This window comes from Cucurbita pepo, chromosome LG03 (genome assembly GCF_002806865.2).
Source record: "Cucurbita pepo subsp. pepo cultivar mu-cu-16 chromosome LG03, ASM280686v2, whole genome shotgun sequence".
Classification (NCBI taxonomy): Eukaryota; Viridiplantae; Streptophyta; class Magnoliopsida; order Cucurbitales; family Cucurbitaceae; genus Cucurbita; species Cucurbita pepo.
The window spans coordinates 11,130,326-11,152,273 of record NC_036640.1 but is presented as its reverse complement, the minus strand read 5'-3'; the positions used below and the strand labels follow the sequence as shown (position 1 = coordinate 11,152,273).

Here is a 21,948-nt window from a genome sequence, read left to right as displayed (position 1 = left end):
TCTTTCATTTCCTTATGTTGATTGGGATAAGGGGAGACAGTTTGTTAGGTCACACCAATGGGGATCTGAGTTTGTGCAGCTGTAAAAATTCAGGTGGTTCATGACCTTCTTGTGTTTTCAAATGTGCAGAGCATCAGGAATCACGATTCTCCACAATGGTATGATATCGTCCATTTTGAGCATAAGCTCTCATGGCTTTGATTTGGACTTTCCCAAAAGGCCTCATACCAATGAAGATGTATTCCTTATAAATTCACGAGCATTCTTTAAATTAGCTAATGTAGGACTCCCTCCCAACAATCCACAACACAGAGAACGGAAGAAATGGAGGAAGAACTACCAGCGATTACATTTTATCGTCTCTGCCAGAGGTAACAATAATAATGCCATTGAATATCTCTTTCAATTATAAAAGAATTAAAATTTAGTAACTGATTCAAAACTAAACAGGATCTGCAGCATCAAGGAGCAGAGCTAGAGAATTTGCTAAAACTCAAAAACAGTAAAGATCTTCGTTCTTGCCATCTTCACCGCTTATTGTATTTTTAATGAAAGCTCAGTTTCTGATAAGAAAAATCATTCATGCTTATCTCAGGTGTCATCCCAAGTCTCATATAACACAGCGTCTCAATGTCTCAATGTCTCAATGTCCTGAAAAAGAAGGGTTCTTTTGAACTCCCAACTAGGTACGTTCTTCACTGGTTTAATCCAATCATATTTACGTTCATCTCTACGCCAACATTTTGTAGATTACTGAGCATGGTAGGAATATAAGATTCAAGAGCTGAAACTTGGGTGTATTTAATCTTATTGATTCTAGCCACAGTTTTGGACTTTCTAATTTGCAAATTGACCTGTTTTGGAATATTTGTTCATTGTTATATTCGTAGAATTTGATCTTGAGATCAATATTTTAATTCTTGATTCTAGCCACGTACTCCTCACAATTTATCTCTAAAATTTGTACTTGAATTGAATAGGCGGGTAGACACAAACAAGAAAACCGAGAATTAATAGATACAAAATTGAAAGCAAAGGATTGGGGATTCAGTGGTGTAATGTTAAGAGGTCGTGCGACATGAAGACATTGATAGCAATATGGGGGAAGTTCCCATCAGGCAACAACGGTTACGCCTGACCCTACTTAAGCATTGTGAAAAGTCCGCCTGGCTAGGACTAGATCTTGGTACCAGTCCATAAGGATCAAAGTCGTTTTAAAGACTTATTGAGCACAATATTAAAATTTTAAGAATCTATTAAATACTTTTTAAAGTTTAGAACGTAGACCAAACTTATAATTTAACATTCATGTAAAGAAAGTGTAGGATTGAATTGAAATTCATTTATGGAGAACGATAGAATGTTTAGGGAGCAATGACTTCCATTTATACCGACCCTATAAACGAGATGGAAGGGACCTCGAGGGAGAAATCTCTCAAGCCAATACAGAGAACTTAAGCTCATTGTTCCATTCTTGAAAGAATAGGGAGTGAATTTTTTTTCCCTTTTATGTTTGTATTCAAATTTAGAATATTGAATTAATCAAAATTAGTATTAGTAAACAATTTTAATTAGACAATTCATTATAAATATTTAAAAATAGGATTCGTACTAAAGTTAACTAATTAATATACGAATTTAAAATATTAATACCATTGTTAGTTCAACAAAAATATTACTAAATACTTCATTACACAAATTAAAAACATTTTTTTATAAAACAAAAATGAATAAAGTAATTATTTTAACAAGTCAATTAATTATCATTAATTTATTATCAAATTTTGATATTATAAATTTACAAAATTTATTGGGGGAAACCCCTTAATTCCTCTAAATTATGCCTTAATTACCCGTAAATAGAAAATCTAAATTGATTCTTAAAGAAAATTAGGGGTTTTAGTGATACAAGAATTGAGAGAGATCTGAATACAATACAAAAATATAGTAACTGACAACAACGCCTAGTGTTATGCCTATAAATCTACTGATGCAAAAATAAACCAGAGCAGAGGCATTACGGAGCAGAGTTGGTTTATTTGCTGAAACTCAAAAAAAGTAAAGATGAACCACCTTGCTATCTTTTGTGTTGTCTCGAGTCACTCTCTCTCGAACCACAGCGTTTCTACGTCTCGGTAAAAAATGAACTTTGCTCAACCTCCCAACTGGATTCAGCTCAATCATATCATATCCCTCATTACAAAACAATTTTCAAATCGTGATGAAACTTCATCTGAAATCGAGTTATGTTCTTTACCGATTTAGATGTTTACGTTCACCTCAACTCCAACGTTTTGTAGATTACTGAGCATTGTAGAAATATACGATTTAAGATCTGCAGCAAATTCCTGAGAAACAGAACATGGTGTAAATGTTAGCATGTTTCCTACGAATAATGAAGCAAATGAATATATCATGAGTAAAATATTAGACCTCCTGGTGAGCTTCTTTTTGGTGTTTCCTAACTTGTGCAGGCCACTCATTGACCATCTGTTGAATCTCGGTCATAAATCCCGACTTAGAATCCGAGAAGGCCTGGCATTGGAAAAAAAACAGAACGAGATAAGAAGACTCATAAGACTCAATTATCAGCTTTGTCTATTTTTTTTTTTTTTTTTTTTTTTTTTTTTTTTTTTCTGGCATNGCTGTCGACAATTAACCAAACACAAATGAATATGATGTATAGAACCTTTCAACGAGATAGTGCCTTTTCAACTCTCTCAAAATGGAATCTATTTCAAACATATATGTTATGGTTCCTTACTTCGACAGTGTACAAATATCTAAATTTTCCATTTTTAGATACTTTTTCAGACCTATTGTCGATACTAAGTATAAGTAGCAGCCAAAATTTGTATCCATTTTTTGTGATATTATGCATGGATCAGCTATAACATGGCGAAACATGGACGTCTAAAGCTGATAAAGACTTGTTCATAAGAGAAAAAAAATATTGAGAGCAGCAACCACCTGATAAATTTCATGAAGGAGAGCAGCAGCTTCCTCAGGCTTACGTTCTAATAGAAGACCCTGAAAATGAACAAAAAGAAAATCAACAGTGTATGGCTTGACTGTTGAAAAAAATTTATCAGCAATCACCTGATTATTTATTTATTTATTTATTTCTCCTTGAATAAAAGAATAGTGAAACAATTGTTATATAAGCACTTTGGAAAACTAGAACCACATGGCTTCAAATAATTTTACAATTGAATGCAACAAATTCGCAGATGCTGTGAATTTCATTACCTTAGCACGTGAAAATGCAGTTCCAAGACTATGTTGCTTCATTGTTTCAGATCTCATCCTATCGAATTTCCATAGACAATCAACATCTCCTATGCAAAGGAAGTTTTGGAGATTGATAAGAAACTATTTAGTATAGTGAAAATAGTGTCCAAAGTACTTGGAAAAGTTGGTCACAATGATTTATGTATACCAATGTTTAAAAATATGCAAACAACCAAAACATTGAATAACTAACGTGGCTACCTATTTTGGAAGCAAATCTCATCAACGTCTCAAAAGATGTTCGACGAAATTTTACTCCCGCCTTGGAGAATTTTTTGAAGTATTTGGAAAGCAACTCCCAATCATCAGCATTATAACAAATCCTGCAAAGGATCAATACCACACAGACTTTCAATCTTACAATGAATAATGCAGGACATACATGACACAACTCATAGCTTCAGATTGCAAAAAAGAAAACTATGTTATTTCGAAACAGATTCACAAATCACAAGTCAAGTATATTAATGCTAGATTATTTGTGGAAGACATATAAGATAATCGAGCTCAATCAAACAAACCTGATTGTAAATGTCATGAGAATAACAAAATAAAATTACATACCTGAAAACAATATCTGCAGTACCAGGTTGTAGTGGCAATTTATTCCTTCTTATAAGTGTCACAACTTCAGCCATGAGTTTGAGATCATTGTGTTCTTCGGCATATGCCTGAATGGGAAGACAACAAGTAGATAAACAAATCAAAAACTGAAAGCTCTACAATAAATATGATAGTATTAAATATATGATTAAGACCAGTAAATGGTGAGCAGATGCAACACTAGGCGTCAATCCATTCACATTATGAACCCACAGGGTCTTCTTTCCTGCGCACGAGAAAGAATATAGTGTAAACCAATTGGCGATGCTAAAATGTAGATTCAGCAACCAAGCTAGAAAGGAATGGATGTTTATGGCATACCAAAATGAAGGGCACCAGCCCGTATGCATGCTTTGGTGATCTCTTGGCAAAGATGAGAATTATAATTATCATGAATACGAAGATTTGAGAGCCTCTACAACCAACCAAAACCAAATGGGCAAATTTAAAAAGTGATCTCAGAAGGAAACATAATAATAAGAGTGTGAGAGCTAAGAGAGACTAACAAATATCCGCAGCCTTTTCAAAATGCCAAATAGAAGCTGAATATCCTCGTAGGTTTTACAATTTTCGATCAATGACCACATCCAAGCATTGGGAGGCATGCTTCTTTTAACCTCTACAGATTCAAGCATTTTATCATGTATTTCCTTGGCAGTGGCTACACAAAACAGAATAAAATCCTGTTACATAATTTCCGAAATTATACCAAACAAACCCGAAAACCAGCAGAATCAAGGAGAGCAAAAGAACAACCTATAGCGGTGCCCTCAGCAGCATATGCCTCTGATGAGAAAGAAGCATTAGGCATCGAGAGGTACATGGGAATGGAACAGTCTTGTGTCATTGATGAACAGCATTGCTGAGCTATGCCTGTTCATTTCATTGTCAAATAATGAACCTCAAATTTCAGTTTCGAGCATTCCAAGCATTAGAAACTCCCCTCCTCCCATTTCCTAACCATACTACTTCAAATAACCAGAAAATCTGACCTAAACAACATAAATCCCGATACGCTTCCAGTAATTTTCAGCTCATAGACTTCCAAATGGACGAAATGAAACAGGAAAGATGACACAAGTAAGACGCAGCATTGAAGATTACAAAAGCTAAAACAATTACCAGAGATAGTCCGCCATTGATGAAAAGCTCGACGATCCTCGTTTACAGGAAAATTCGAAACAAGAAATCGATCGAACTGGAGAAATATGGAAGAAGATTGGAGAAGGTTGGAGAGCCTACGAGCGCTCGAGACGACTTGCATTTCAACAAAGATGTGAAGAGCGGGAAGATTGAATCGGGTCTGCGATGGAACTCGGCTAGCGACGAAGGTGAAAGCCAAACCCAGGGAAATCGATTTGATGAGGGTTTTGCAGGAATTGCTCGTCTACAAATCACCCCACGTTTCTACCGTGCGACCTCGCCCCCAACTTAATTATTATTTTAACCACTTTAAAATTTAATTAATTATTTATCTTAAATTTAATAAATTTCAATTTAGTCTATAATATTTATAATTATTTTATTTATATATATATGCATACAAAGTTCTTAAATTTTTAATTTTTAATTTTATTAAATATATTTTTAATTTTTGTTTATAATAGAATAGTCATTTATAAAATATTTCAAATTCATTAAAAGTTCAATGATTTATTTAGACAGATTTATTAAATAAAATAAAAAGCCTAAAAATATAATTAACCTAAAAGATTTTAAATCTAATTATCATAAGCTCATCTTCTTACCGAGTCCAAATCAAATTAATGAGACAGGTTCAATATGCGTTAATTTTGTATTTGAAAATAATTTTAAAATGGTTAAAATTACTTTTGTCATATCTAAAATAACTCTAAAACGTGATTATGATCTTTCAAAATTAATTTTATGCTAAGAAAATAACATTTAAAATTATAAAATCAAACATTAAATATGTAAAAGTAATTTCAAACGTGTTAAAAGTAATGTTAACTATTTCAACTTCGCTCTACTCTACGAGAATCACTTACCTAAAATTTAACATCCTACGAATTTTCTTAGTACTTAAATGTTGTAGGATCAGGTAGGTAAACTCGTAAGATAGTCGAAGTACGTGCATGCATACATATATATAATTTATCAAAATTACCCCAAACATGCCATACCCATAACATGAACCTAAAGAACCTCTTGCTTATAAACCAGAAGAGCAAAAGAAATGATCAGCAAGAAAGAACAAAAGCAGTGGAAGGAGAGAGATGTGTCTGAATGCGGTATATCATATTATATTATAACAACAAGGAGAAAGGAAGATATTCACTGAAGTTGGTATCTTAGATGGACATAATGATAATAATAATATGCTTACAAATTCATTTCCCCATGCATTCTTTCTTGCATACCTGGGTTTCTTTTAAGACTCCACCAATGGAGGAAGAATCACAAATGCAATCTTTGAAGTTGAATTAAGGAAGACAATACTGATACAGAAGCCACAACCAAACCCCCTTCACATGCTTCTTCTTTTGAAGATATAAGAATCTATCACTGTGGGAGAACTGGAGGAGCAATGGCGCGCGTGTTGTACGATTGGCAGTGGCAGCATTTCTGCCCGATTATGTGAAAGTATACTTCGGTCGTGTCGTTGCAGTCGTTGCACAATATCCAGACCTGCAAATCGTAAACGTAAACATAATTTTCTCCTTCTATCTTCATGAAACTTTCTTGGGATTGAAGAAAAAAGATTCAAGTACAGGAGAAATCACATAAGATAAGCACGAGCCCGCGTGTGGTAGCAGAGAAAACCGACGAGACACTAGAAATTTTCACAGTGCAGGGTGTTTCTTGCATCATTGGTTCATAATAAAATGTTTATAACAAGCCAACATTGAGGGAATGTAAAAGATAATGTCAAGAAATCATCTAATGAACTTGGCTGAATTAGTTCACCATTGATGTGAGATACCAGGTTGGTTGGAGAGAGGAACAAAATATTTCTTATAAGAGTATGGAAAACTCTCTCTAACAAATGCGTTTTAAAACCGTGTCGCAATTCGTAATGGGCTAAAGCGGACAAAATCTGCTAGTGGTGGGCTTGGGCTGTTACAAATGGCATCAGACTCAGACACCGGGCGGTGTGCCAGCGAGAACGTTGGGTTCCTAAGGGGGGTGTGGATTGCAAGATCCCACATCAGTTGGAGAGGGGAACAAAATATTCATTATAAGGGTGAGGAAACCTCTCCTCCCTAGCAGACGCGTTTTAAGACCGTGAGACTGAAAGTGATACGTGACGGGCTAAAGCGAACAATATTTGCTAGTGGTGGGTTTGAGATGTTAAAATTGAGGAATCTAATGTTTTCCCCAAAACTATTATAGTAAATGTAAAGACATAAGCGGTAACACATATATATTCAATAAAGAGATCGAGATTCGGGTCTCCCTAATAGAACTCCAAGAGCTAAAGATGGTAAAAAAATGGCAAAAAACCTTTTTGTGACGATATTCCTCCGGCATGACTGTTGCTTCAATCTAAACAACACACAGCAGAGAAAATATTACAAGTCAAGATATGTTTAACAAAGGATAGTGCCTATGCCTGATTTCTCTTTACTGAATAGACTAATTGTGCTTCTTTATAGTTACCTCCTCGTCTAATTGTTTCCATGCTTTGGACATGTCAGTAACTGACTTGGAGCAAATGGGACAACAGTATCTGGGTTATGGCACAAATTATCATTATACATCTATCATGCAAAGACGTTATGGCTTTGAAACGAATGAAACAAAGACGAGCTTTACGACTTACTTATCACGTTTTATCATCTCGAAGTAACATTCACGATGCATCGTATGGCCACATTTCATAACAGCCACATCTTTCAGCGTGTCGAAAAGGAACTGTTAAACACACAGCATGGAGGTGTGAGGATATAAATATGGGAACTCGCTTTTTAAAAAAGAACAGGAAAAGGGTGGGAAAAGACCTCATAACATATTGGACAGTGGTGCTGCATAGAGTTCTCAATACATGAATGATTGTCACGCAAATTAACGGAGTAACATGATCCTTTTAAGAGTATAAGAAAAAAAATTAGCACAAACGACCAGATTCTTTGTACTTGATGACATTTTTACTTGCAGAAAAAGTTAATAGATGGTTTAATGAATCAACTGCAGCAAGAACAGAGAGCTCAATCCAACCCGGAGTGTTAGGAAAATCAAAGAGAGATTGAGGTCGAAGTAGAATGCCTAACCCTATAGTTTTGAAGAAAAAAAAAAAAAAACATTACACTAACAATCTATACTCTCAGATTGCAATAACATTCATGTAAATCTATGGAATAAATGGTAACCGCTCAAGCCCACTGCTAGCAGATATTGTCCTTTTTGGGCTTTCTTAAAAAGTTTTTAAAATGCGTCTGCTAGGAAGAGATTTCCACACTCTTACACAGAATGCTTCGTTCCCTCTCCAACCGATGTAGGATTTCACAATCCATCCCCCTTCGAAGCCCAGCGTTCTCGCTGGCACTCGTTTCCTTCTCCAATCGATGTGGGACCCTCCAATCCACCCCCCTTTGGGGCCTAACGTCTTTGCTGGCACACCGTCTCGTGTTCACCTCCTTTCAAGGCTCAGCCTCCTCGCTGACACATCGCCTGGTGTCTGGCTTTGATACCATTAGTAACGGTCCAAGCCCACCACTAGCAGATATTGTCCTCTTTGAGTTTTCCCTTTCGGGCTTCCCGCCAAGGTTTTAAAAACATGTATGCTAGGGAGAGGTTTCCACACCCTTATAAAGAATGCTTCGTTCTCCTCTCCAACCGATGTGGGATTTTACATCAACAAAATGACAATCATCAATAAACGGGAGCAGAGCCTACCATTCATCCCATATAGAATCACCTATTATATTTTGCAAATTTGGCCAACACAAGTAGAACAATTTGAAGATCCTATATCAGATTCGAAGAATTGCAAACATTATGAATACCATCAGTTTCTAAGCTCTAGCATACTTCTCAGAGTACATAGCTTAGGCTTTCTACTCTCATGAATAGAAGTTGACTTGTTATGTGGACAAGATATTAGAATGGTCAGCATAAAATTCAGTCGAACAAACCGTGCATTCACAATATCTGATGAATATAATAACATTAAAAGTATCAACAAACTGACTCAACTGATACTAATAAAAGCCTTAAAGAGTATCAAGATTTACCACACTTCTTGCAATGAAAATAGTTTTCTCGACCGCCAACCCTGTTTACATGAGATCAGTCAGCTCAAACGACCTGATTCAATAACCCCATTAACAGATTAAAAGGGAAAGATTAGAAAAGTTGACAAAGATTCCAAGCTAACCTACAAATCCCACAATCCTCACAGTGGAACTGCCCCTTCTCAATCTGCAGAGAAGCATGGAAACCATGAAGGAAAAGTAGGCTTACAGACGAAGAACAAACATACAACCACCAATTCTTGCTTTGTTAACTCCAAGTATACACATAATGAAGCAAAAAACAAGAAACAAAAATCATAATATTTACATCATCATCAAAGAATTTGCATATTTCACAGAAGTACTCTCCCATATTCACACCACAATTCGTACAAACTCGAGCAACCTGCAAAACGGAGAAGTGAATACAGATTAAGAAAATCACCATAAAGTAAATTAAGGTTTTTACTTAAGTATGGAGATATAAAACTCAAAATACTATAATATGACAGAAGTAACATTGACATACTGGCTGCTCCGTGTCACAAACCGCACAAACGACCTGGTTCAGGTTTGGGAAAAGATATCAATCGACCGCTATTGTACACTTTACACATAAGAGTAAAAATTCAACATAAGGAATGAGATAAAGATCAAAGAAAACCGTACTTGTTTAACGTCAAAACGATTGAGCTCATGACGATCAAAGGGTCTGCTCATCACACTCTAATGCATCAACAACAGAGAATGAAATACATAAGTAAGAGTAAACGAGAAAGTTAAGAACATCAACCAACAGCAAGAACAAACCGTAGCCTCGTTATGACAATGGCGACAGGGGTAGATCTCATTACAGCAAGAGGCTCGAATCCTACATCTCCTACGGTAATGCTGGCATCTATAAACAAGAACCCACAAATTAAAACAGAACACAAATCGAAAACCCCCAGTTCAGCATCTGCAAATAGAGCATCAAAAGAACGAAAACATGAACAAAAAGAAGCAAATAAAAAAAAGGAATGGAGATTTGGGGTTTTACCCATAACCCATCTTCCCAAAATCAAGACGATCATCAGCTGAGACTTCCATGAAAGCTCAGGCGGATAGGGAAGAGAGGCGACGGAAGAGTTTCTTAAAAGGGAAAGAAGGGCTGGTTGGTTGTCGCTTCAATATCCCCCAAAAAGGAAATGCCAAGAATGGTGGCCCCAGATTTATATCCACCTTCTGCATCTCGATCTGGCAAATTTCCTGCATAAAAAATTAGCAAGATAAAGCGATGCAATAAATTATTGTATATCTAAAAGAATGCCCACTTCCACAGAGAGAGAGAGAGGGAATCCGTAAAGGATAAGGTGGGTCGAAGGCTGACATGGGGAGATGAAAAGGGCAGGCGCCGAAATTTTAGCTAATGGTGAATTCAATGAAGGAAAAGAAGAAGTGTGAAGCCAAGAATCTGATTGGAGCATTTTATCAAACACTTCGAAGGCAATGAGTATTCCATTGTTTCATCACTTTTTCTTTCTTGGAGAAAGAAACTTCTTCTCTTCCCTCACTTGATGGCGAAGGTGGAAGAGACTGTGAATCCCAATGAAATTCAGCTCTGCAAATTTTGGAAGCCATTTCCGTACTAAAATAACCTTTCAACTTACAGTTCCATTTTTCGTCTCAACCTCTGGATTCTTGCTCTCTTGCTCCTCATTTCTAAGCTACTATTCTACTTATTAATTATTTAAATAATAATTAATAATTAAAATTTCATAAAATTTAAATATTATATATTTATCCTATACAATACATTATTAAAAAATATTAATTACATTAAATATTTTAATTTTTTTAAAAAAATAAAATTGAGTATTTTTATGATGGATCGAGTCAACCCAACCAAAAAATATTAACCCACAGACCTAAATTTTTAATTTTTAAAAAATTTAACCATAATTCAAACACAAACCCTAAGTTTATCATATAAACAATTTTATATTAACTTAATAAAAAAAAGTATTTTAAATTATAAATTTAGTCCGCAAATTAACTTTAAAAAATGTCTAATCTACCCTTCAAAATTTTAAGAATTAATTGAATTGTTATATAAAAATTAAAATTTAATAACCTCGATTTTATATTAAATCATGTTTGAAATATATATATGTGTAAATTTATTAATTATATTCTTCCAAAGATTCCACGTGTATTAAAATAAAAAATTAACTTATATGAATTAAATATAATATACAAATAAAAATGACCCATACAAATATTTGAAAACACGACAAAATCAAGAAAAAAAATTGAATCTAAAAACTCAAAAAAAAAATTTTAAAAAAGGTTTAGAATAAAGATAATGTTTAAATATTGTTGTTTCTAATTTTTAAGGTTATAAACGTAATTTTATATTAAAAATATGTTTTAAATCGTCTCAATATATATATCATACAAATTTGTATTTTCAATTTTATTTATATTTTGTCAATTAATTTAAATAAAATTAGATATCATTTTCCTTTCCCAATACACTAAGAAATGGGTTGAGATATGGAAGGCCCCACGTGGAAAATTATTGCCTAACATTGTGACAAAATTATAATATTCTATTATTTTTTTATCCATTTTTTATTTATTTTTATAAATTTAATAATATCCGTTGCATTTTCCATACGTTTGAAAAGACTCTAAAATAAAGATGACGAGCTCATGAAAGAAATCGGGATGAACGACATCTGGGGACGAAATGGTCTTTGTGCATGTAGGTCGGGTTCTTGAGAAAGCATATGTATTATTAACGGGTTTTGTTGAACAACAAAGAACCCGAGGTATGTCGAAATTAATGAATTTATAAGGTTAAATATTGCCAAATAAGTAAAGTGAGTGACACGTGGCACACACCCCATTAGAAAGTGACATGTAGCATATCAGCTGACGTGTGGAACTTCAAGGGTCAAATTGTGTGCATATGACTTACACTCACGTAGTCATATTTGCTGATTATGGCAGCTTATGTGGATGGCGACATGGCACAAGTCGACAAATTAAAATTCGACAGGTGGCAACGTCGTTTCAATCTGACGGCTGGAATTCCAACACGTGGTGTCTACTTGTTTTCCCTACAATTTTTTTTAATGAATTAATTTAATTAACAATGTTACCACTGCAAACTTTTAACATTATAATATATTGTTTTATTAAGCCTATAAAATCAGCACACGTTGCAATAAAAAAAAAGGATTCCAAGAGAATAAATCAATAAAAATATAAAATTTATATTATATTTAACCGACATAACCGACTTGCCTCTACAGTTATTCGGCTAGACCTTGTGAGAATGTTTCATTAATCCACCACACCTAAATATGAAAGTTATCTTATTTATAATCAAATAAATTAGAAGGATATAGAAATAGTAATACATGAAAATAACAATAAAGGGAAAAATACCTATGTTAATAAGGCAAAATATTTGTCTTATAATAAAATATCAAATATAATATATATGGTAAACTATAATTTATTACTAAATATCCGTAACACCTTGTCTCTGTTCGGGGTCAAGGTCTCTCAATGCAACGTCGCATCTCATATTGTCATCTCGATCCCCATCAACATGGTCCATATGTCTTGACGCCATTCCGAGTCTCGGGATGTCGTCGTCCATCACAACTCGCTCGGTCATGCTATCGAGTATGGGCCCGTATGTAAAATATCACATATACCATGGTTCATTCCACATGAGCACATTGAACAAAAATTTTAAAGCCCAATAACCGAATTTATAATTTAACCAATATATATAATTTTAATACGCTACAATTTATATATTTTTAATTTTACAACAATTTAATTTACGTCATTAAAAAGTTAACCTAATTTGAAAGTTTATAAATCCCTAATTAATATATTAATCTATTTAGTGAAAATATTTTGTTTAAATTTTAATGACAATTTTTATAATAAGGACTAAATGGTCATAAATAAAAGTTTATAACTAAGATAGGGACTAAAAAGTAATTTTAAACCTGAAATAGAAGGGAAGGGTAATTTCGGGTATTGAAAAGTTTGGAAATGGAAGGCTTTTGGAAGAGTTCGAAAGGGATCCGGAAAATGCTCCATGTTCAACGTTTGAAGCAGAGAGAAAAACGGGACGCCAATGGCTATGGAGAAACAAGCCCTAACAAACCAAATGCCGCTCATGGAATTTCATCTTTCCAACGCGATTATAATTACGAACAAGTATGAACAATCCAACCAACGAATTGATCTCTCGGCTTTGATTTGCTTCCTTCTTTGCTGTCGCTGCTCAATCGATCTCTCCCTGGGCGTTTATAAGGCGGGAGAGATCTAATTTTATTTTCTTCGAATTTCTCCTTCCTCCGCCACTTCATCCATCAATTTTGCCTCAATAATGGGCTGTGGAGAGTCGAAGCTTGCTGTCGCCACCACCGATGGCGTCCTCCTCCGCAAGAAATCCAGCGCACGATCCAAGAACGGATCCAAAGCTGCTGCTGTTGCCGTTGTGGATGATGTGAAGGCTGCGTCAGAGAAAAAAACAGAGAAGATTATCGATGAGGAGAAAATTGATGGCTCTGTGAAGATTGAATCGGAGAAAAAAATAGAGAAGCGAGAGAAAAAGAAGAGCGATGCCGAGAAAATCATTGACTCTGTGAAGTTTGAATCCGAGGAGAAGAGCGATGGCGTTGTGGCGGAGGTCCAGAATCCGGCGATGGAGGTAGCGAAAACAGAGGAGGTCACCTGTGACGACGAGAAGAAGGAGAAGGAGGACGGAAACAATGGCGGTGCTATTGAAAAACAGGTCGCCGGAGAAACAAAAGCAGAGAAGGAGAAGGAGAAGGAGTTCATTGTTTCCGGCAGTGGAATTGAAGTAGCACAGGAAACTAAACCTGCCGTGGAACAGCAGTTGGCTGGAGAAGTAGAACAGGAAAATAAACCTGTGGAGAAAAAGCAGGTGGCCAGAGAGGTAGAACAGAGAATTAAACCTGCTGAGGAAAAGCAGGTAATTAAAACTGTGGATGAAAAGCACTTGCCCATTGAAACGAAGACAGAGAAGAAGGAAGGCGACGATAATGGCGGCAGCGGCAGTGTTGAACAAGTAATCAAACCGTTGGAGGAAAAGCAATTGGCTGAAGAACCCAAAGTAGAGAAGAAAACTGGTCAGTAAACAAATTTCTAACAGCAATTTTATAGCTCTACTGTATATCTAAAATTCTTAACCATTAACGGATCTGCATGGGATAACAATCTAGTTTTTGATCTGGGTTCTAACCTTTCAATTATCTGTCAAGAACTTTAGGTAGCAATTTAAGCATAGGGTATTAAATAGCAAGTATCTTTTCCAAAGGTTGAATTCACATGGTTTATAATTATAACCAAATCGATAACAATAGCAATAACAAATCATTTGATTTCACCCCCCACAAAGATGTAAAGATTTGTCTGATTTATGTGGACAGGAGAGGCAGTGAAATTGAAAGAAGAAACCCAAGCTAAGAAGGAAGAACCCGCTCCAAAAGTTGAACAAACCCAAGCTAAGAAGGAAGAACCAGCTCCAAAAGTTGAACAAACCCAAATCTCAGACACTCCAGATGCCAAGGTGAGTTTGCTAATGATTCAGTAACTTGCAAATCTTGTTATTATTGTTCATACTAATACTTAAAAACGAGATTAAATTATAAGTTTAGTAATATGGACTTTCATTTTTAGTATATTTAGACACAAATCTTCGAGAAAGTTATTGATATCATGATGATCTGAAAAATAAGGTTTGTAGGTTGTCTACACCATTAGGACTCTCCACAATGGTATGATATTTTTCAGTTTGAGCATAAGCTCTCATGGCTTTGCTTTGGACTTACCCAAAAAGCCTTGTGTATTCCTTAATTATAAACTCATGATCATTCCCTAAATTAGCCGATGTCAGACTTTCATCATTCAACACATACTTCGATTGAGAAAGTTATTGATACACGATGATCTGAAAAAATAAGGTTTATATACACGTTTAAACTTTCGATTGAGAAAGTTATTGATATGATGATCGTGTTAGAACGATATGAAAAATAAGGTCTATAGATTGTCTACAAATTTATGGAACGGGGGCTCGTTAATGCAGGGAAATGCAGCAGGTGAATTGGCAGTGAAGGACTCGAAATAGCGCAAAAAAGTGCATTGGAAGGGGCATATGATGGCGGCTACTGGTAAATGATTTTGAGGCCAAATTGAAAGATGATTGGAGAAATAGTTATATATCTTTACACAGAAACACACATATATATAAACTAATTTTTAATGTTGTAAAGATTATAGAATGTTTGGTGATGACTTTAATAAGAACTCCGGTGGTTCATTAAACACTATTTATTTTGAAACTTTTACCTTTTGATTGATGCAAAATTATTCAAGTAATTGACGTTTTTGAAATTAAATTCCTTCCTATAAAGGAGTTTTATGGTAGACTTGAAATCAGCGTTCTTCCGACTTCCTCAAATAATTTCTAGGGAAGGGGAATAGGGTGGTTCAAAATACTCAAACGAGCCACATTGTTTCATCCTCATCCGATAATTTTTCAAGATGGGGCAAAAAATGAACCAAACAAAAAACCAACCACAACGTGACCGCTCCTAATGACGACTAGGTAAAAAACCAACCACAACGTGACCGCTCCTAATGACGACTAGGTAAAAAACCAACCACAACGTGACCGCTCCTAATGACAGCTAGGTACAAGTTCAAAATGTAATTTATAATTACTCTCATACAGCTAACGAGATAAGTAATTACACGGTCACATTGTTCCAACCTCCTCCAATAATTTCGAAAAACCAATTGATACTCAGAGATAAGTAACAACAAAGCTTTGTGTATAAGCCGAAAGCATAACCAATTGATACTCAGAGAGAATCCATATATGAAAGGGATTTGTAAGACTAAGAACAGAGAACTCAACTAATAGCAGCAGCCATAAGTAACAATGGAAAAACCCCCACACCAAACTCACTACTTTTTTCACCATGAAATTTTAGACACCTCCAAAATTACACGGTTCGACCACGAACCAACCAACCAACCTATGCTCGACACCTCGTCTCGATTACATTGTCCCTCTTTCGACCTCACCATAGAAGGAAGAACCAGCAGCAGCAGCAACAATACTAAAACTTGGATGCAATTGATACTATAAGAAGAAAATACTTTGTGGGATGGGCTTTGCAAATGGAACATAGATGATGATACCTCTACTTTTGTAATCTCACTCTTTTCCTTTCCTTCCTCTACTCCTCAAAGGATCAACCAAAATGTCACCAACAACCTTGGACCTTCTTCTCTTTCATTCCTGTGAACCATCAAAGCTCCCTTCGGCGTTTGCCCGCTTCCGCTCTCTCCAGTTTTCGCCCCACACTTTTGCTTCAGCCACTGCACGTTCTCTGTTCAGGTCACGGTTCCTCGGCGTTTCCCTACCTCTCCCCGTATATACAGGACTGTCTCGGAGAGATTCTTGTCGTTCTAGCTCATCCAATCCCCATTTTCGACCGGATCCGCCTCCCGTGTCGATTTTGTTCACCTCTGTACCTCCACAACTCAATTCCCTATGGAGGTCTTTCCTTCGGTAGTCCGGTGAGTTTCTGTAGTTCGATGGGGATCCACGTCCTCGTCCACGCTCGTCCGGACTATCCAATCCATCAGATAAACCTCGTCGATCATCTCGAGCTCGTGGAGTCGATCCACCCATTCGATTGCTTTGAGAAGCAGCTGCATTTGGATCATAAGCTTGGGAAGCTAAATATGTCAATGCAGTAACAACATCCCCAATTAGAGGTCTTGTTGCAGCCTGTTCCTGCAAGCACATTGCTGCAACGGCCAATGCCTGATAAAGACCCCGCATGGGATAACGACCTTGCAGCAGTGGATCGGCCATCTTCGGGAACTTTCGACGATCTTTAAAAAGTGGTCGAGCCTGTATACCATTTGAAAGACGAAGCTCGAGTGATTAGTATAAATCGAAATGCACAAAGAACGAAAGTCGAGCATACTCACCCATGCCACGAGATTATGCTCCCCCGGACCTCTAGTATTATCGATCGCCTTACGCCCTGTGATGAGTTCTAGAAAGACGACTCCGAAACTATATACATCTGATTTGAGAGTGAGCTGACCAGTCATAGCATACTCTGGAGCACAATAACCATATGTTCCCATCACTCTCGTCGAGACGTGAGTCTTATCACCAACTGGACCGAGTTTTGCTAGACCGAAATCTGACAGCTTCGGGTGGTAGCCCTCGTCGAGAAGAATATTAGACGACTTCAAGTCTCGATATATAACAGGCGGGTTTGCTTTGTCGTGCAAATACTCCAATCCTTTTGCAGCACCAGCTGCAATCTTCATTCTAATATTCCAATCCAAGGGCTCCTTATCAGGTGGAAGATCTGACAAACAAGTAAAAAAGTAATCAGAAACGAATACCAGAGCTTCACGACATCGCAAGACTCGTAAAGATTTAGTAGAGATTAAGACATACGAAACAACCCGAGATTACAGAAACCAAGAAAGGGTAACAGTCGAGTCCGTGCGTTAATACTCCGAGTTTATACGTGTTAGGTTGGTTTAGTTATACCCGATCCCCCACTCTCACTCTACTTATATAACAGCCCAAGCCCACCGCTAGCAGATATTGTCCGCTTTGGGCTTTCCCTTCCAGGCTTCTCCTCAAGGTTTTAAAACGCGTCTACTAGAGAGAGGTTTCCACACGTTTATAAAGAATGCTTCGTTCCCCTCTCCGACCGATGTGGGTCGTATAATGCTTCTAGATTTGAAACTTTAAGATTTGTTCCTTCCACAAGACGAAAAGAAAAAGGTAGTAGATATCGAACCGTGCAAATGATCTTCCAACGAACCCAATGGCATGAACTCGTAAACAAGAAGACGTTGATCCCCATCAGCACAATAGCCTATCAAGTTAACAAGATTCGGGTGATGTAACAGGCTAAGCATGAGAACCTCCACCAAAAACTCCCGATTTCCTTGAAGACCGTTACGGTCGAGCTGCTTCACAGCCACTACCTTCATATTACAAGGGGAAGTCATTCAGAACTTAACATATTCGTGTCATAAATTTGCGAGAAATATGATCTAACCTGTCCCGTGCTCTCCAAGCGACCCTTGTAAACCCTTCCGAACCCCCCTTCTCCCAGCAAGCATTCGGATCTGAAGTTCTTCGTGGCTGTAGCGAGCTCCCGAAATGTAAACGTTTGGGCTGCAATATGTGCTGTTGTTCCATCCTTTTGAACCGTTGGCTCCTTCTTAGCATCGGATACACTCTTCGACTTCGATTTATCTGTAAAAACTAGCAACTCAGACATTGTATCAATCCTACAAAGTCTACACCATGGTTCACATAAGTCTACTGAGCTTGATACTTCCATTTCTTGAAATAAAAACAACTCGTAGTATAAATCTATAACAGCCCAAGCCCACCGCTATATTGTCCGTTTCGACCCGTTACGTATCGCCGTCAGTCTCACGATTTTAAAATGCGTCTACTAGGGAGAGGTTTCCATACACTTATAAAGAATGTTTCGTTCCTCTCTCCAACCGATCCTTACGTTCGCCATCAGTCTCACGGTTTTAAAACACGTCTACTAGGGAGAGGTTTCCACACTCTTATAAAGAATGTTTCGTTCCCCTCTCCAATCGATCCTTACGTATTGCCGTCAGTCTCACGGATTTAAAACGCGTCTACTAGGGAGAGGTTTCCACACCCTTATAAAGAATGTTTCGTTTCCCTCTCCAACCGATCCTTACGTATTATCGTCAGCCTCACGGATTTAAAATGCGTCTACTAGGGAGAGGTTTCCACACCCTTATAAAGAATGATTCATTCCCCTCTCGAACCGATCCTTACGTATCACCTTCAGCCTCACGGTTTTAAAACGCGTCTACTAGGGAGAGGTTTCCACACCCTTATAAAGAATGTTTTGTTTCCCTCTCTAACCGATCCTTGCGTATCACCTTCAGCCTCACGGTTTTAAAACGTGTCTACTAGGGAGGGGTTTCCACACCCTTATAAAGAATGATTCATTCCCCTCTCGAACCGATCCTTACGTATCACCTTCAACCTCACGGTTTTAAAACACGTCGACTAGGGAGAGGTTTCCACACCCTTATAAAGAATGTTTTGTTTCCCTCTCTAACCGATCTTTGCGTATCACCTTCAGCCTCACGGTTATGAAACGTGTCTACTAGGGAGACGTTTCCACATCCTTATAAGGAATGCTTCGATCCCCACTCCAACCGACGCGGGATCTCACAAAATCACAAGAAATTGTAAACCGTTAACGAGTTAACTAAGCTTATCCAACTCACAAGGGAACACACATTTTGACCCTTCATAGTTCTTTAAGCATTTCCATGAAGAACACTCCTTAATCCACACAATTCCTTCCAACAGAGTCAAAAGCTTCACAAAACATCACAAATCCAAACCCATTGAGTTGTGCACACATATCCCAAAACAATCATCACGGTTTTAAAAAGCGTCTGCTAGAGAGAGGTTTCCACACCCTTATAAACAATGTTTCGCTCCCCTCTCCAACCAATCCTTACATATCGCCTTCATCCTCACGGTTTCAAAACGCGTCTACTAGGAAGATGTTTCCACACCCTTATAAGGAATGTTTCGCTCCCCTCTCCAACCAATCCTTACATATCGCCTTCAGCCTCACGGTTTTAAAACGCGTCTACTAGGAAGAGGTTTCCACACCCATATAAGGAACATTTCGTTCCCCCTCCAACTAACGCGGGATCTCACAAAATCACAAGAAATCATGAACCATTAACGAGTTAACTAAGCTTATCCAACTCACAAATGAACACACATTTTGACCCATCATAGTTCTTCAACCATTTCCATAAAAAACACTCCCTAATCCACACAATTCCTTCCAACAGAGTCAAAAACATTACAAAACATGTCACAAAACCATCCTCAGCCATGAAAAAAACACAGAAATCACCACATAGAACACAATGAGGAAGCTAACAAAACAGCACAAAGATACCTAAGGTCCCAAGAACACAAACACAATTCAAAAGAAACCCACCCAATTATTCAGATCAAAACAACACAAAATTCCCCCAAAAAAACCTATCAACAACGAAAACTCAATGAACAAGCTCTACTAACAAGGAAAAGAAACAAAACCCTACAGAATTAACCACAGAAAATGAAAGAATCCGCCATTGATTTAATCACCTGAGCTCACTCTGGTAACATGGTGAGACTGAGCAGCAGAGCCATCCTTAGCTGAATCCTTCTTAGTAGCATCCTTTACGCCATTACCGTCTTCATCGGAGGATCCAAAACAAGGAAAACACCCACCCATAATCAAATGAAAACAACCAAAAACAACAACAAACAAAGAAACCCCAGTAGAACAAACCCAATTACAGACCCAAACTAACATAAACACAAACAATTCATAATCATCCAACCCCTAAAACCGCGCCTCTTCCTCAACTTCTGAGACAAACCCATCTCCAAATTGCCATGAAAACCCCTTTTCTTGGTCTTAATCGCTATCAAACTCAAGAATTCGGAGTACCCATTACAGGGAAAGATCGCAACCAACACGGCCGAGGAGCAGATCACCAAATCGAAGAAGAAACTGACATCCTGCAAGAGTGGGAAGGTAAAGAAAAAGGAATGTGAATGTGAAATTTCTTTTTTTAATTTTTAATTTTTTAAAAAAAGGACAGTCGATTAAGTAGAGAATAAGATATTTATATGGCCATTGAATTGGAAGACCAAATCTGGGTGCAATTAATTTCTTAATTGCAAATCGTTAAGGAATTTAAGTAGTGAACAAATTTTAATTTCTGCCCCTTTGGGCCTCCGGGGAAAAAATAAATTAAAAATAAATAAATAAATAAATAAATAAATTTACGGCCAGTGGCAGAAGGGATCGGTAATAATAATCATCGCGGTCGGAGGGAGTGGGTCCCACGGCGGAGGGAATTGTGATGGATATTCTTAAACACATGTTTTAAATCCCATTTTATTGCCTTCTTATTATCCAATACTAACGCAATCTCCATTTGTGGCTTTCCTATATTATAATATTTTTATATTTTATCTACATTTTTTTAATTCCTATATATATAATATAATATAATATAATATTTCCATCGTAACCGTAGCTCAATGGATAAGACGTTAATTNCATAATCAAATGAAAACAACCAAAAACAACAACAAACAAAGAAACCCCAGTAGAACAAACCCAATTACAGACCCAAACTAACATAAACACAAACAATTCATAATCATCCAACCCCTAAAACCGCGCCTCTTCCTCAACTTCTGAGACAAACCCATCTCCAAATTGCCATGAAAACCCCTTTTCTTGGTCTTAATCGCTATCAAACTCAAGAATTCGGAGTACCCATTACAGGGAAAGATCGCAACCAACACGGCCGAGGAGCAGATCACCAAATCGAAGAAGAAACTGACATCCTGCAAGAGTGGGAAGGTAAAGAAAAAGGAATGTGAATGTGAAATTTCTTTTTTTAATTTTTAATTTTTTAAAAAAAGGACAGTCGATTAAGTAGAGAATAAGATATTTATATGGCCATTGAATTGGAAGACCAAATCTGGGTGCAATTAATTTCTTAATTGCAAATCGTTAAGGAATTTAAGTAGTGAACAAATTTTAATTTCTGCCCCTTTGGGCCTCCGGGGAAAAAATAAATTAAAAATAAATAAATAAATAAATAAATAAATTTACGGCCAGTGGCAGAAGGGATCGGTAATAATAATCATCGCGGTCGGAGGGAGTGGGTCCCACGGCGG

The 21,948-nt window shown here is 36.9% G+C and overlaps 4 protein-coding genes and 1 long non-coding RNA gene across 8 annotated transcripts; 2 read left to right on the top strand and 3 right to left on the bottom strand.

The window, feature by feature from the left end:
• The first annotated feature begins 298 nt into the window (after positions 1–298).
• LOC111791891 lies at positions 299–1,388 on the top strand. Its single transcript, XR_002814697.1, has 4 exons — positions 299–371; positions 451–502; positions 596–686; positions 981–1,388. It is a non-coding gene; the product is annotated as an uncharacterized LOC111791891 (long non-coding RNA).
• A 461-nt stretch (positions 1,389–1,849) lies between these two features.
• Positions 1,850–5,278, bottom strand: LOC111791760. 2 transcript variants are annotated; one of them, XM_023673230.1, is made up of 12 exons: positions 5,017–5,260; positions 4,651–4,767; positions 4,401–4,555; positions 4,216–4,309; positions 4,050–4,120; positions 3,856–3,962; positions 3,493–3,614; positions 3,250–3,338; positions 2,971–3,030; positions 2,434–2,535; positions 2,258–2,348; positions 1,850–2,165 (listed from the first exon to the last, which is right to left on the bottom strand). In XM_023673230.1, exons 1-11 carry the CDS (start codon positions 5,156–5,158, stop codon positions 2,262–2,264), a joined length of 1,146 nt encoding a protein of 381 aa, XP_023528998.1. In that variant the 5' UTR covers positions 5,159–5,260; the 3' UTR covers positions 1,850–2,165; positions 2,258–2,261. The 2 variants fall into 2 exon arrangements, with proteins under 2 accessions (XP_023528998.1, XP_023528999.1); XM_023673231.1 differs by having other exon boundaries at positions 1,850–2,348; positions 5,017–5,278.
• An 856-nt stretch (positions 5,279–6,134) lies between these two features.
• Positions 6,135–10,608, bottom strand: LOC111791230 (E3 ubiquitin-protein ligase MIEL1-like). Of its 2 annotated transcripts, XM_023672493.1 has the most exons (13): positions 10,459–10,608; positions 10,129–10,337; positions 9,900–9,987; positions 9,759–9,815; positions 9,619–9,651; positions 9,418–9,495; positions 9,233–9,276; positions 9,090–9,130; positions 7,857–7,939; positions 7,679–7,770; positions 7,516–7,585; positions 7,360–7,401; positions 6,135–6,543 (listed from the first exon to the last, which is right to left on the bottom strand). In XM_023672493.1, the coding sequence occupies exons 2-13, from the start codon at positions 10,176–10,178 to the stop codon at positions 6,418–6,420; spliced, it is 804 nt and encodes a 267-aa protein (XP_023528261.1). In that variant the 5' UTR covers positions 10,179–10,337; positions 10,459–10,608; the 3' UTR covers positions 6,135–6,417. The 2 variants fall into 2 exon arrangements, with proteins under 2 accessions (XP_023528261.1, XP_023528260.1); XM_023672492.1 differs by lacking the exon at positions 10,459–10,608 and having other exon boundaries at positions 10,129–10,419.
• Positions 10,609–13,162: 2,554 nt separating this feature from the next.
• Positions 13,163–15,452, top strand: LOC111789811 (putative surface protein SACOL0050). 2 transcript variants are annotated; one of them, XM_023670511.1, is made up of 4 exons: positions 13,163–14,022; positions 14,098–14,254; positions 14,555–14,694; positions 15,214–15,452. In XM_023670511.1, exons 1-4 carry the CDS (start codon positions 13,489–13,491, stop codon positions 15,253–15,255), a joined length of 873 nt encoding a protein of 290 aa, XP_023526279.1. In that variant the 5' UTR covers positions 13,163–13,488; the 3' UTR covers positions 15,256–15,452. The 2 variants fall into 2 exon arrangements, with proteins under 2 accessions (XP_023526279.1, XP_023526278.1); XM_023670510.1 differs by having other exon boundaries at positions 13,163–14,254.
• A 478-nt stretch (positions 15,453–15,930) lies between these two features.
• On the bottom strand, positions 15,931–20,920 carry LOC111790773 (serine/threonine-protein kinase PBL27). The gene is made up of 5 exons (XM_023671827.1): positions 20,353–20,920; positions 18,236–18,435; positions 17,972–18,161; positions 17,136–17,527; positions 15,931–17,055 (listed from the first exon to the last, which is right to left on the bottom strand). The coding sequence occupies exons 1-5, from the start codon at positions 20,561–20,563 to the stop codon at positions 16,429–16,431; spliced, it is 1,620 nt and encodes a 539-aa protein (XP_023527595.1). The 5' UTR covers positions 20,564–20,920; the 3' UTR covers positions 15,931–16,428.
• Positions 20,921–21,948: the final 1,028 nt, after the last annotated feature.

Excerpts from the sequence above, each read along its gene's own strand:
- LOC111791230 (XM_023672493.1), bottom strand. The coding sequence starts at position 10,178 with ATGGAAGTCTCAGCTGATGATCGTCTTGATTTTGGGAAGATGGGTTAT. Across the intron at positions 9,988-10,128 it reads TTTGGGAAGATGGGTTATGG|ATGCCAGCATTACCGTAGGA; the intron begins GTAAAACCCCAA and ends TCTTGTTTATAG. Across the intron at positions 9,816-9,899 it reads ATTGTCATAACGAGGCTACG|AGTGTGATGAGCAGACCCTT; the intron begins GTTTGTTCTTGC and ends TTGATGCATTAG.
- LOC111790773 (XM_023671827.1), bottom strand. The coding sequence starts at position 20,563 with ATGTTAGTTTGGGTCTGTAATTGGGTTTGTTCTACTGGGGTTTCTTTG. Across the intron at positions 18,162-18,235 it reads GCTTGGAGAGCACGGGACAG|GTAGTGGCTGTGAAGCAGCT; the intron begins GTTAGATCATAT and ends TGTAATATGAAG. Across the intron at positions 17,528-17,971 it reads GTTGGAAGATCATTTGCACG|ATCTTCCACCTGATAAGGAG; the intron begins GTTCGATATCTA and ends CTTGTTTGTCAG.
- LOC111791760 (XM_023673231.1), bottom strand. The coding sequence starts at position 5,158 with ATGCAAGTCGTCTCGAGCGCTCGTAGGCTCTCCAACCTTCTCCAATCT. Across the intron at positions 3,963-4,049 it reads CATCTGCTCACCATTTACTG|GCATATGCCGAAGAACACAA; the intron begins GTCTTAATCATA and ends CTTCCCATTCAG. Across the intron at positions 2,349-2,433 it reads AAAAAGAAGCTCACCAGGAG|GAATTTGCTGCAGATCTTAA; the intron begins GTCTAATATTTT and ends TCTGTTTCTCAG.
- LOC111789811 (XM_023670510.1), top strand. The coding sequence starts at position 13,489 with ATGGGCTGTGGAGAGTCGAAGCTTGCTGTCGCCACCACCGATGGCGTC. Across the intron at positions 14,255-14,554 it reads CAAAGTAGAGAAGAAAACTG|GAGAGGCAGTGAAATTGAAA; the intron begins GTCAGTAAACAA and ends TTATGTGGACAG. Across the intron at positions 14,695-15,213 it reads CAGACACTCCAGATGCCAAG|GGAAATGCAGCAGGTGAATT; the intron begins GTGAGTTTGCTA and ends TCGTTAATGCAG.